This window comes from Rhineura floridana, chromosome 12 (genome assembly GCF_030035675.1).
Source record: "Rhineura floridana isolate rRhiFlo1 chromosome 12, rRhiFlo1.hap2, whole genome shotgun sequence".
In the NCBI taxonomy this organism is placed as follows: Eukaryota; Metazoa; Chordata; class Lepidosauria; order Squamata; family Rhineuridae; genus Rhineura; species Rhineura floridana.
The window spans coordinates 1,391,432-1,403,603 of NC_084491.1; the positions used below are offsets into that span (position 1 = coordinate 1,391,432).

Below are 12,172 nucleotides of genomic sequence, written 5' to 3' on the forward strand. Positions count from 1 at the left end.
GAGGGTTCACGCTGGGCCAGGCTGTGGTGAAGAAGAGCAACCAGGTTGTCCTTGTGGACAAGGCCTAGCCCTCCCTCCCCACCCCACCCCACCCTGTTGTCCTGCACTCTGTGATGCAAACGGTTGTGTAGTCCTCAGCTGCTGCCGGAATAAGCTCCCCTGGTTTGCATCTCAGACCCAGCCCACCTGCTCGTCTTGTGGGATGTATTTCAGACCCACCAGATTCCCAGGACTCAAAGCCAGATGAGATAACACCACTGACTTGCTCGGGGGGGGGAGGCTTCTAGGGTTACCAAGCTTAAAGCCTCACAGGGGAAGAGGAGAACTGGTTTCCAAATGCCCAGCAGTAGTCACAGCCAGGCCTGCTTTCGGCACCCTGCAAAGCCCTGGATTGGTGGCTGCACCTGGCCCAGTCCTCACCCATCATCAGACTCTGATGGGCATATTGGGGAAGGCGCTGGGAAGGGAGAGCCTGCCCCCCTCCCACCCATCTCTCAGTGCTTTCCCACAAGATCAATGGCTTCAGCCACATGCCTCCTGCCGACAGGAAAATGCTGGTTTCCTCAGCACAACGTTTGGCTCGAGAAGCGCATGCACAGCAAAGGCTGTCTCCACACACACTAGGGTGTTAATGTGCACATGGGTTGCTTGCTTTTCCTTCATCCACACCTGAGCATGTTCCGTTTTATGCCTCTGAAATCTCTCTTGATGTTTCCTGTCCACACTCACGGGCAGCGCTTGATGGGACGTGTTCATGCTCTGTGTTGTTGTCTCCTACCCTCAATGAGTCCTTTCCGCCAACCCTAAGTTCCGGAAGCCTGAGCTCTGTTCTGGGAATGCACACAGTGCACCTTTAGCCATTTACTGAGAAACAGAAGTTTTCTGATATACCACACAAGTGTGGATATAACTATATATACACCACGTACCACAAAAGAAGAGTAAAACCATAATTGCTAAAATGTGTATTTCACTCAAAGCCAGGCAATGATGTGGAGTTGCTCCATGAAGGCTGCCGCTTCTGTTCATCCTCCCTTCCCACCCGCTCAGCTCCCATACCTGAAAGGGCAAAGGGCAGACACTCACCTATTAGGCCTGTGTAGGAACCAAGGCAGGCCTGGTAATTATCCCCGGGGCATTGGGTAAGAGGCTGGACGATGGCTTGACAGTTTGTGTGGAAATCTGCCAATCTTGACCTGGTTACAAAAGACAATGGAGAAATTGTGTGTGTGCATTATGTTAAAATACTGTCTTGCTTAAGATGTAGCAAGTCTTTTCTGAGAGAGAAAACATAGAAAGGAGCTAAGGGGCATGACATAATGGCGGTCAAAGGCCTGAACCACCGCAGCTGTCCTGTCGTAACTCTTAGGCAGTGCTGCCTTTCGCCACTGTTGGCTTTCACTGGACCTCGCACCCTGCGCTGGGAAGGAGCGAAGTCTGGGAGGTCCACAGAGGTGTGAAGAGCATCACACAGGACAGGGAAGCACAAAAACTAGAGCTGGGCTGAAATTGCTCACAGTTTTTCATAATTTTTTCTGGCAGTACCAAAACAAATCCCTTTACTATTTGTGTTTTTTCTGCATTTCTTGTGAAAATATTTGTTTATTCATTTACACTGCCGGTCTTCCCAGTTTACCCTCACTTGCCCCTCACTGACAGCATCTCACAGCCCAATTATTTATTATTTATTTAAAATATTTCTATCCCGCCCTTCTACCCTATAATAGCACACTCAGGGTGGCTTATAATAAAATCAAACATGTACATAATAAAAATTGTATACAATAAAGATCACAAAAACATTAAAATAAATTAAAATACATAAAATGCAATTAAAATACATACAATACTATACACACACACACATATATACATGTATATAGGGAGTGGTACTGAAGGGACTACAGAGGTAAAAATTAACATAGAAGGCATAAAATCAGTGTCAGGCTCTCCCCTCAGCCCCTCCCAAAGGCTCTCCGGAACAAGATCGTTTTCAGAAGTCTCCGGAAAACCATCAGGGAGGGAGCAGAGTGGGCTTCTTGGGGTAGGGCTGAACGGGCATTAGAGTTGTGGCATCATCCAGTTCACTGCATGATCAGGGGGGCATCACTCATACTACTAACTTATTTTGTATTTATTTCTTAAAATATTTGTACTCTGCCTTTCAAGATACAGATTCCAAGGTGGCCAACATCATTCTGAAAATCTACAAAATAACATCGGAACCCAAATCAGCACAACGGCAGCAACTAATCATGCTGACAAAATCCATCAACGACCATGTAGGCAATGCTCAGAAAGTCAGACATACTCCCTGGAAGAATCCTACATGGGCTGGCTGGTAAAGAGGGGACGGGAGCCCCCCAGTCTTAGTGCCAGGGTTGAGAAGACCCCATGTCAAGCAACCACCCCCCCATGCCTCAGAAGGGGGTGGGGGACACTCAAAGAAGGCTGCAGAGGAAGAATTTCATATATATGCATGTGTGTGTGCATGTTTGTGTGTATAATATATATATAAACAAAAACAAACTTTGTTTGACTGCTGATAAGTTTTTTATGATTTTTTCGCTGCTATTGTTTATTTATTACATGGTTATGAATTGTTTTTAATATGCTGTAGCATATATTTTTATTTGCATATGTTTTATCACAGAAAGGCAGGGTACAAATGCTGAAGCAATCGAACAAAGCCAACAAACGACATGTGGGCCAGTTTTTCATCTGAGAAAAGGTGTCCCTCTTGGACCCCAATTGCTTAGCTGGTCTCAGGAAGCAACTGGTAGTCAGAGACTGATGGCTGGGGCTTCAAGGAGCCTGTTCTAGTTAACACTCTAGCAGCTTCTTTGCAGATTGGTGGTACTAGTCAGTTTTCAAGCCCTCTTTAAAAACAGTCTCACGAGGAACACGACTCAGGGACTCATCCAAACAGCAAAAAATAGCAGCAGTTGTGAAGCAAAGCAGGACTGGAAAGGGTGGATATTTGCACAGTCTAAAAGCTTTTCAGGGAAAATGTCTACATTGCCAACATTCCCTATGAGGAGAGGTGGTTGGGTCTTTTTGGTTTAGGAAAAAAGACAATCTCGACAAATCTTCTTAATTTGGTGTTACACTTTTGACATCACAAGGGCCTTTCCCCTGCATGCCAGACTGCACGTTCATGCTACATGCTTTGACCAAGAGAAGGGGTGGCGAAAACAGACAGAATCCACTCAGTAGTGACTGGGGAGTTAGCTGGCAGGTGTCTCCTCGCCGAGGGTGAAAATTAACCTGCACCGTAGGTTAATGGATGAATACGCTGGAGTGCTGCAGGTGCGCCTTGGCCTCAAGGCAGCTTGGCAATCTTCTCAACTAAAATTCAGAATCACCCAGTGGTTTCTGTTTTATTTCTGTTTTATTGTACAACATCCTGGGTGTCTTGCACTAACGGGTGGTCTGTACAGAGAAAACACAAAACTGATCAAGCAGGGTTCCTGTTAAGTATGTATGAAATTGCTCATTTCTACCTGAAAAAAACCTTGGCAATATTTGACACATCGCTAAAATAAACCCAGCACAGGAAATGCAGACATCAGGAAGGGAGCATCATTCTCTTTTGAAGAAGGGCTGACTGCTCATCCACCCAAATCAAGTGGCCTGGAATTAATTGTCAAGCAAGCATGCTGTGCATTTATGGAGGGATAAAGCCATTCTCTGGGAATGTCTGATTCGTCATGCAAAGATGATGAGCAAAAGAAGAGTGAATATAGACCAAGTTTTGCCTCCCTCACCAGGTGCTGAGCCCTGCATAGCTCCATGAACTCTGCACATTAATCTGTTTTTGTGAATTGGGCTTGCATCAGTGCCAAGTTGAAGCCAGGCTCATTCGCAGAAACAGCAGAAACGGGTTGCCTTTTGCAGCTCAAACACCACGGAGTTTTGTTTTATCCAGACTTGAAACTGCCCACAAGCGCTGCACATTTTCTGAAACAGAGAAGTCCTTATTTATTTGAAAAGGCGTATGTCTCTTAGGACTTTTATATTTTATTTTGCTCACTTGTTAATTAAATGTCACTTTTCTACAGCCAGAGATGAATTATCCAATGCCGGTTGCCTAAAGGCATCAGAATGGATCAAAAAGAAAGGGTGGGAATGGTGTTGTATTCTTTTTTTTAAAAAAAGGGAATGATTTGGTTCCAAACATTTCTGATCAAATGAAATGGAAGAACAAAGGAGGTAGTGATTGGAGTAGAAGGGGAACTACTCCCTGCTCCGCCCTCCTTATTTGCTGCAGGCCTCTCGCTTCAGCAATGGCCATCTAGTCCTGGAAAGGAGGTGACCGACTCAGCCTCAGTGTCCATACTTCAGGATCGTAGAACTGAGAGCAGATTTGTCTGCACAGGACATGGGACTCACCTTGCCACTAAGCTACAGATTCAGCAGGTTCAGGAGAGGAAGGAGAGCAACAATGTATCCACTTGGGACCTAATTACTGAGAGGAGTATGTCAGATGAGACCTTTCTGCAAGGGTAGTTCTTACTGCGGTTCTGCCATCAGAGAAGACCCTCTTGGTGATGGCCCCAGAGCTGTGGATCTTCTTCCCCTTGGAGATTTCGTCATCTCCCTTATCAATGGTTTCCCAGCATCATCTTAAGAGGCATTTTCTTTGCACCTGGGCCCTTTTGGGAGGAGGTGTTGAACCGTAGTCATGTAGGCAATTTTTGTCTGTTCTGTTATTTTGAATATTTTGTGATCGCTTCAATTTTGTTTAAAAGTGTTAATGATTGTGTTGCTGTTTAAGGGTTTGGGTTTGATTTCTGAGTATTTGTAAGGCAACCTGGGATCCTATGGGATTAAAAGAGAAATGCATAAATGCATCTAACTCTGCATGGGCCATCCTTGCAGAAGCACCACATGCACCGCAAACCTGGCAGTGCTGGCCAAGTCAGAGAAGAAAGGAATGGGGTTCCAGTGTCTCATTGGTGCTCGGGGTCAACAGGAAGTGCCTTCAGATGAAATTACTTTTCCCCTGCTACAGCCGCGGCATCCTCCTGAGCCGCCCTGACAGTGAAGCAGTGTGAACAACCATCATTACCTGCTCACAACAGGTCAGCTTTCCAGATGGATATGTCTCCACACACCATGTCCTGTTTCCAGCAAGGGGCAAAGGTAGCAGGTGGTATTCATCGCTAGTCCAGTTTTCATTATTATCTATTTTATTATTTATTTATTATATTTATATCCCACCTTTCCTCCCAGGAGCTCAAGGTGGCGCATATGGTTCTCCTCTCTCTCCATTTTATCCTCACAACAACCCTGTGAGGTAGGTTAGGCTGAGAGGCTGTGACTGGCCCAAGTTCATGGCGAAGTGGTGATTTGAACCCTGGTCTCCCAGATCCTAGTCCAGCACTCTGACCACTATACCACAAGAGCAGACCCAATGAAGTTAATGGGTATGACTATGTTAGGTCCATTCATTTCAATGGTTCCACTCTGAGCTGTGCTCAAACGCAACCCAGCATGTCAAACTCAGCACACACCATGATTTTAGCATTACAAGCTTGCCCTGTCTCTCCATGAAGACTGTAACACAGAACACCAAGCATGCCTTTAAGAAGAGGGGTGGGGGGAGAATAAGAAAAAGCCCGGACACATGGCTGTGTGGTGCTGTTAGGGCCTCTGCTCTCCCCCAGCTGTTGTTGTGGTGCTCGCAAAGGAGAGGCGGGAGGGAAGTACACATGTGTGTGCTTCAGAAGTCACCCTTCTACTCTAGGGGACACAACACAGACCTGTAAATGTGTACTTGTTTAAAAAACAAGCTGTAGGTTTAATACCTCTGAACTGATACTAGAAGGCAGGAGGACCTCAACCCTGGCATAACCAAATTCCAGGCAAGTGGGACGGAGCAGGGAGTGGCCACTCTTCATTGGAGAGGTTCCATCCCGCTCTCATGATTCTAGAACCCAGCTGGGGCCATCCAACGACGTTGACTAGCAGAAGATTCAGGACAGACAAAAGCGGACTTTTAGCGTTGTGGCACGGACACTTTGGAATTCCCTGCCCTTAAATATTAGGCAGGCGCTAACTGTGTTGGCTTTTCAGTGCCTGCTGAAGACCTTCCTCTTTCAACAAGCCTTTTGAGACCTCATCCTAGTCTGCCTCTGTGCTGGCATTGCTTTTTAATATGTTTTTAAACCTTTTATTTTTTAAAAAACAACAACATGTTTTTAACCTTTTTTAAAAGATATTTTATTTTAATATATTTTAAAGTCAGTTTTTAAGATATTTTAGAGTATTTTTAGTATTTTTGGCCACCTCATTTAATTAACAAATAAATAAGTACTTCACACAGCACAAATTCATTGTCATTATTTATTTATTTATTAAATTTCTATCCCGCCCTTCCTCCCAAACAGAGAGATCAGGCTATGATACCTGTGTACTGGTTTTGGTGTACAAAGGTTCAAATCTTCGTGTACAAAGCCCTATGCAGCTTGGGACCAGGATACCTGAAAGATTGTCTTACCCCTTATATTCTCAGTCGATCACTGCATGCTGCAGGTGAGGGCCTCCTGCAGATACCACCTTATCAGAAAGCACTACATAGGAAGCAGACCTTTAGTGTAGTGGAAGCTACCCTTTGGATATCTCCTCATTAACCACAATTGTGCCAGATGTCCCCGAGGCAACGTCTGGTCATTTTTCTACTTTTCAGCTTGTAAAACCTGAGGATGTGGACAGGATTCTGGGAGAAATGAGGGTCACTACTTGCTCTCTTGACCTTTGCCCATCCTGGTTAATCAAATCTACCAAACTGGGAATGGCTGGCTGGTTGGCATGTTTAATTAATACCTCCCTAAATGAATGTTCTATGCCAACATTGTTGAAGGAGACCATGATAAGACCTTTGTTAAAGAAGCCTTCGTTAGACCCTGCAGATCTTAATAACTTCCACCCAATCTCTAATCTCCCCTTTGCGCTCATTCCTGGAAGCAGTTGACTTGGCCACAGTGACGCATGCATCAAGGCTTGATTACTGTAACACACTCTGTGTGGGGCTGCCTTTGAAAATGGTTCTGAAATTGCAGTTGGTTCAAAATGCAGCAGCCAGAATGTTAACTGGAGCACGGTGCAGGGAGCATATCACCCCTGTGCTTTATTGACTCCACTGGCTCCCAACTTGTTTCCCAGCCCAATTCAAAGTGCTGGTTCTGACCTTTAAAGCCCTAAACAGCCTTGGACCAATGTACCTGAGGGACCGCTTACGCCCATATGTACCTGCCCGGGATTTAAGATCATCTGCCTCGGGTCTCCTCTGCATGCCTGGAGTGAAGGATGATAGACTGACAGGCACGCAGGAGAGAGCCTTTACAGCTGTGGCCCCCAAGCTTTAGAATACCCTACCCCAAGAAGCCCACTCTGCTCCCTCCCTGATGGTTTTCCAGAGACGTCTGAAAACTATCTTGTTCCGGAGAGCCTTTGGGAGGGACTGAGGGGGGAGCCTGACACTGATTTTATGCCTTCTATGTTAATTTTTACCTCTGTAGTCCCTTCAGTACCACTCCCTATATATATGTATGTGTGTGTGTGTATTGTATTTTATGTATTTTAATTGCATTTTATGTATTTTAATTGCATTTTATGTATTTTTAATGTTTTTGTGATCTTTATTGTGTACAATTTTTATTATGTACATGCTCGATTTTATTGTAAGCCGCCCTGAGTGCCTTATTATAGGGTAGAAGGGTGGGATCGAAATATTTTAAATAAATAAATATCTCACCTTTTTCCCATCATGGAACCCAGGTGGTCTCTCCCATCCAGGTACTGACGACACGCAGACCTGATTAACTTCAGCAAGGTGGTGGCCTCATGTGCCTTCAGACCAGACCCTGGAGCCATTGCCAGGGCAAGCAAAGAAAGCCAGGCCAGGCAACACTTCACTCCCTCACCACCACTTTAATTCAATTTGCCAACTGCTAGTGGAGACGTTAACAAATAAGCATTTGTTTCTGGCTGTGCATGTCCAGGGAGCTGAACTGAGGCTTGCAGGATGTCCAGCTGAACCTGTCCATCCTTTCTCCATGTGTAGACAGGCAGGCAGGCAGGCTGTAACAGGAGACACTGATGCCAACAGGTGAGCTTTGGCCTGGAATTAATATTGCTGCAAATACAAAGAAACTCGGCACAAATTGGAAACTACCCCATCTTTCTTTCCTAAAAGCAGGCCTGGAAACCCTGAGAGTCATTAGGAAAGAATTCAGTGCTCACTCAACCAAATCCCAGTTGGAAATGGAGGTCTGGTTCCAACATTGCTGTCTCCAGCACTGATCTTTCCACCTGCCCTTCACATGGAAATGTTATGTCTGAATCAATATCCAAACTCCTTCCAAACACCTGCAGCGCCTGCAAATTTTCTACCAGGTATAGTTCAAGAGTTCAGATACATTTAGGAACATCTGATCAGCTGAATGCACTCAGGTCATGCCACGTTTGGAGGAACATGGAGGCAAATCACTTTCAGAGTCGGAAAACATCCATGACTGACTGCTGAGAGCAAGGAGTTGACATGTATCAACCCAGTGATGTGATTAGGAGCACAACAGATGTATGTCCAAATAGGCATCTCCTTGAAAAACAGTGATTGTACACAGTGATCACTTTCCATGTTTGCAGCCACTGGAAACTGCCCAGGCACCTCTTCTCCCTTATCCCCAGTTACTCATCTTGGCTGGGCACCTGCCAGGAGTGGCCAATATAACAAGCATAGTGGCCAGATGCAAAAGTAGACAGGGCAGCTGCATCTTTAATCGATGCGAAGAAGAGAAAACGTCAGGGAATATACCTTGTCATGCAAGACACATCTGCTGAAATCCCCTTTTACACAACTATTAAAAGTACAGGAGCCTTGTCCTCCTTGGGATCTGGCCACCTACTGACATGGCAGCCATTTCAGAGACACCTCTTTGATTCCTGCCAAAATCCTCTGCTGGATCACAGCCTGGGTGCTCCCCTGCTATGTCCCAATTAAGAGCATCCTTTGTCCAATTGGGTGGTGCTGATGCTTTAGACTGCTGCTCCCACCAGCCCCAGCCAGCCGGTATTTGAGCTTAGAATCTAGGATGGCACAGTTGGAAGAGGCCTATTAGGCCATCGAGTCCAACCCTCTGCTCAGTGTAGGAATTCAACTTAAAGCATTCCTGACAGGCGGCTGTCCAACTATCTCTTATTGGCCTGGCTGCAATGCTCAGGGCCCCAACCATTTATATTTTATTTATATTGGGGGGGGGGGTAAATAGTTTGCAGTTGATATGGAAGGCAACGAGAGCCAGTGTGGTGTAGTGATTAAGGTGTTGGACTATGACCTGGGAGACCAGGGTTCGAATCCCCACATAGCCATGAAGCTCCCTGGGTGACCTTGGGCCAGTCACTGCCTCTCAGCCTCAGAGGGAGGCAATGGTAAAAACCCCTCTGAATACTGCTTACCATGAACACCCTATTCATAGGATAGCCATAAGTCGGATCGACTTGATGGCAGTCCATTTCCATTTTCCACGGAAGGCAACTGGCTTATCCACATGGGAGCATATTTCTTCGTAGCAAATACACTGCTTTTACCATCGTAATAGATTTGCAAGGTCCACACTTCATGAGCAATGGTAGCTTCAAATCCGTTGTTTTCCATTCACACAAGTAGGCCTTCCTCTGGGAAAGATTAGGGTTGCTGTTTCCTTGTGGCCCTGCCTTCTAATTTTACATTTTTATTCCCTCTGGTTGCTCAGTTACTGAGCATGTGCAAATATTTTTGACCTGCACAGAATTTCCACTCCCTCCTGCCCCCCCCCCCACTTCCTGGGGTTTGACTGTTGAATTCTCCTTTTTCTGAGTCCATTTTTCCCCGCTGGAAAAACAAATCAATATAGTATCAATATAGATATTTTCTCAGAATATCAATATTAATATCGATATTTATGAGGCAACTTTTTTAAAAAAATCCACTTTAATTTTTTTAGGAAAAAAATGGAAACCGGACACAGGGAGACATTACTTCAAAATTCTCTCCACAAAGATAGAGAATATGAGAAAGAGTGACAAAATCCAATGGCAGTTCCCATCGCTTGTTACAAGGAGTGAAGGAAGTTTATTCAGGCAGAAAGAGAGGAAAGAAGGGAGGGATGCAACAAACAGGGCAGTTCTGTTGCTAGATAAACCACCACAAACAAAATGGATTCATGGGAGAGTTAGTGAGCGGAGAAAGAACAGCTGAAAGCGATGATTCACCCGCCCACTAAAAACCATCAAAGCAAACCGTCTGCAAAGACGTGTGGAGTAGAGTGGAGCTGCATTGTTCTAAACTTTTCGGATTATCAGCAGACTGGGTTAGTATGGATTTAGAGGGGGAAACTGCATGATAGCTTCTGTCGGCCAGTAACGTCATGTGAACAATGCGATACGCACAGTTTGAGTTGCTAACCTCAAAAAGGACATTGTAGAGGTGGGAAAAGTTCAAAAAAGAGCAACCAAAATGATCAAGGGGCTGGAATGACTCCCCTATGAGGAAAGGTTGCAGCATTGGGGGCTTTTCAGTTAAAAGGTAAGGGGGGGATGATAAAAATTATGCATTGTATGAAAAAAAGTGGCTAATGAGACGGTTTTCTCCCTCATAATACTAGAGCTTAGTGGGGATATCCAATCAGGCTGAATGGTAGAAGATTCAGGCAGACAAAACGAAAATAATTCATGCAGCACATAGTTAACCTATGGAATTCACTCCCAGAAGAGGTAGTCATGGCCCCAACCAACCAGGATAGCTTCAAAAGAAGATTAGAAAAATTCATGGATGACAATAGGTACTAGTCACAATGGCTACGTCCTACCTCCACTGTCAAAGACAGTGTGCCTCTGAATTTTTGGCTCTTGAACTATTTGCTGGACACATTAAAAAGGGGTGTAGCATTCTCTGGATTAAATAGGAGCACAAGCTTCTTTTTTTCTAGGATGGGGGCAGATGGAGCTGTGAGGACAAATCCAACCAAATGAGGCCTTCACACTTCCCAGACAAACAGATTAAAGAGGGTGTGAGTCAGAAGGGAGGCAGGAATCAGACTGTACTATCAACCTACCTTAGAGGGCTATAAGAACTCCTGACATCATGTTCGAGAAAGGTTTAGGACAAGACTACATAAAAACCAAGGATGCTTATTATTTCACCCCCAGGCAGAGCTCTGTTTTGTCAGGCTTCCTACAGGCAGGTGGGCTGAATTATGAATGGTTATTTATTTGTTTAAAACCATGGGCAATCATAAATGAAAGGATGCATGGAAAGAATAAACAATATTCCAGATGGAATGTGGAATCCTCTGGTATAAATTAGGGGAATGATACATAGCATCTTCTCCATCTGATTTATCCACCAGGCAGTTAGCAAAATGTTCAGGTTCTTCTGCCTCCCCAATCCAAGGATCAGAGTCAGTCGCACCAATTGCCCAAAGGAAGCGTGGCAGGTTCACTGCCAACTCAAAGGGAAAAGTGTCACCGTCCCCCACTGGGTCTTGATCCTGGCTTGTAGCACCCTCCAAGGCAAATGTTATTCCTTTCACTATACATGACAAGCCAGCTGGTAATCTTTTCATAATATCCAGGCCAGATGTCGCTCTTTCCATTAGACACAATGAATTCACAATGATTGGATGAGAATTTAACTGCCAGGCATAAACCTTCCTGGAAGCATCCCCAGGACTTCTCAGATTTCTGCTTTTAAGTGCCTTGGCAGGGAGCCCCATGGCCAAGTCCTTGGGTGGGGTGGCACAGAAGAGTCGTGCCAAGCTGCCACTGAACACTCCTGGGCCAGGCAGGTGGTCCTGGGCAGCCTTCAAAGTTGAAATGAGACCTGGCTGAAGCTCTGGAAAATGGGATTGAAACTAAAGGGAGGCAAGAAAGTCAGGGGGAGAAGAGTCCAAGGCTTGGTTAGGTTCATTTCCTGAAATACTTTTGAGAAAGGTATAAATAAAAACAGATGAAAATAAGGCTCCCTTCCAAGGGCTCAGTTTCAAAATTAAATCTCCCAGTTGTTCCTCTTTGATGAAATCATTACATAAATGCACTTTCCTTCTGGAGAAATGCAGCTGGAGCAATTTGACTTGGCCGGGATTCTTTGAGTACTCCTCCTTGGCAAACAAAGAGCACAAATTGCTCA

The 12,172-nt window shown here is 45.1% G+C and overlaps 1 protein-coding gene across 3 annotated transcripts in view; it reads right to left on the reverse strand.

Moving 5' to 3' along the window:
- GFRA2 (GDNF family receptor alpha 2) overlaps positions 1–12,172 on the reverse strand; it is a 122,392-nt gene that overhangs the window by 20,095 nt on the left and 90,125 nt on the right. For all 3 annotated transcript variants that reach the window (XM_061593078.1, XM_061593076.1, XM_061593077.1), the window contains exon 5: positions 1,087–1,196. In XM_061593078.1, the coding sequence (XP_061449062.1) occupies positions 1,087–1,196 (110 nt within the window). The remainder of the gene's footprint in view (positions 1–1,086; positions 1,197–12,172) is intronic.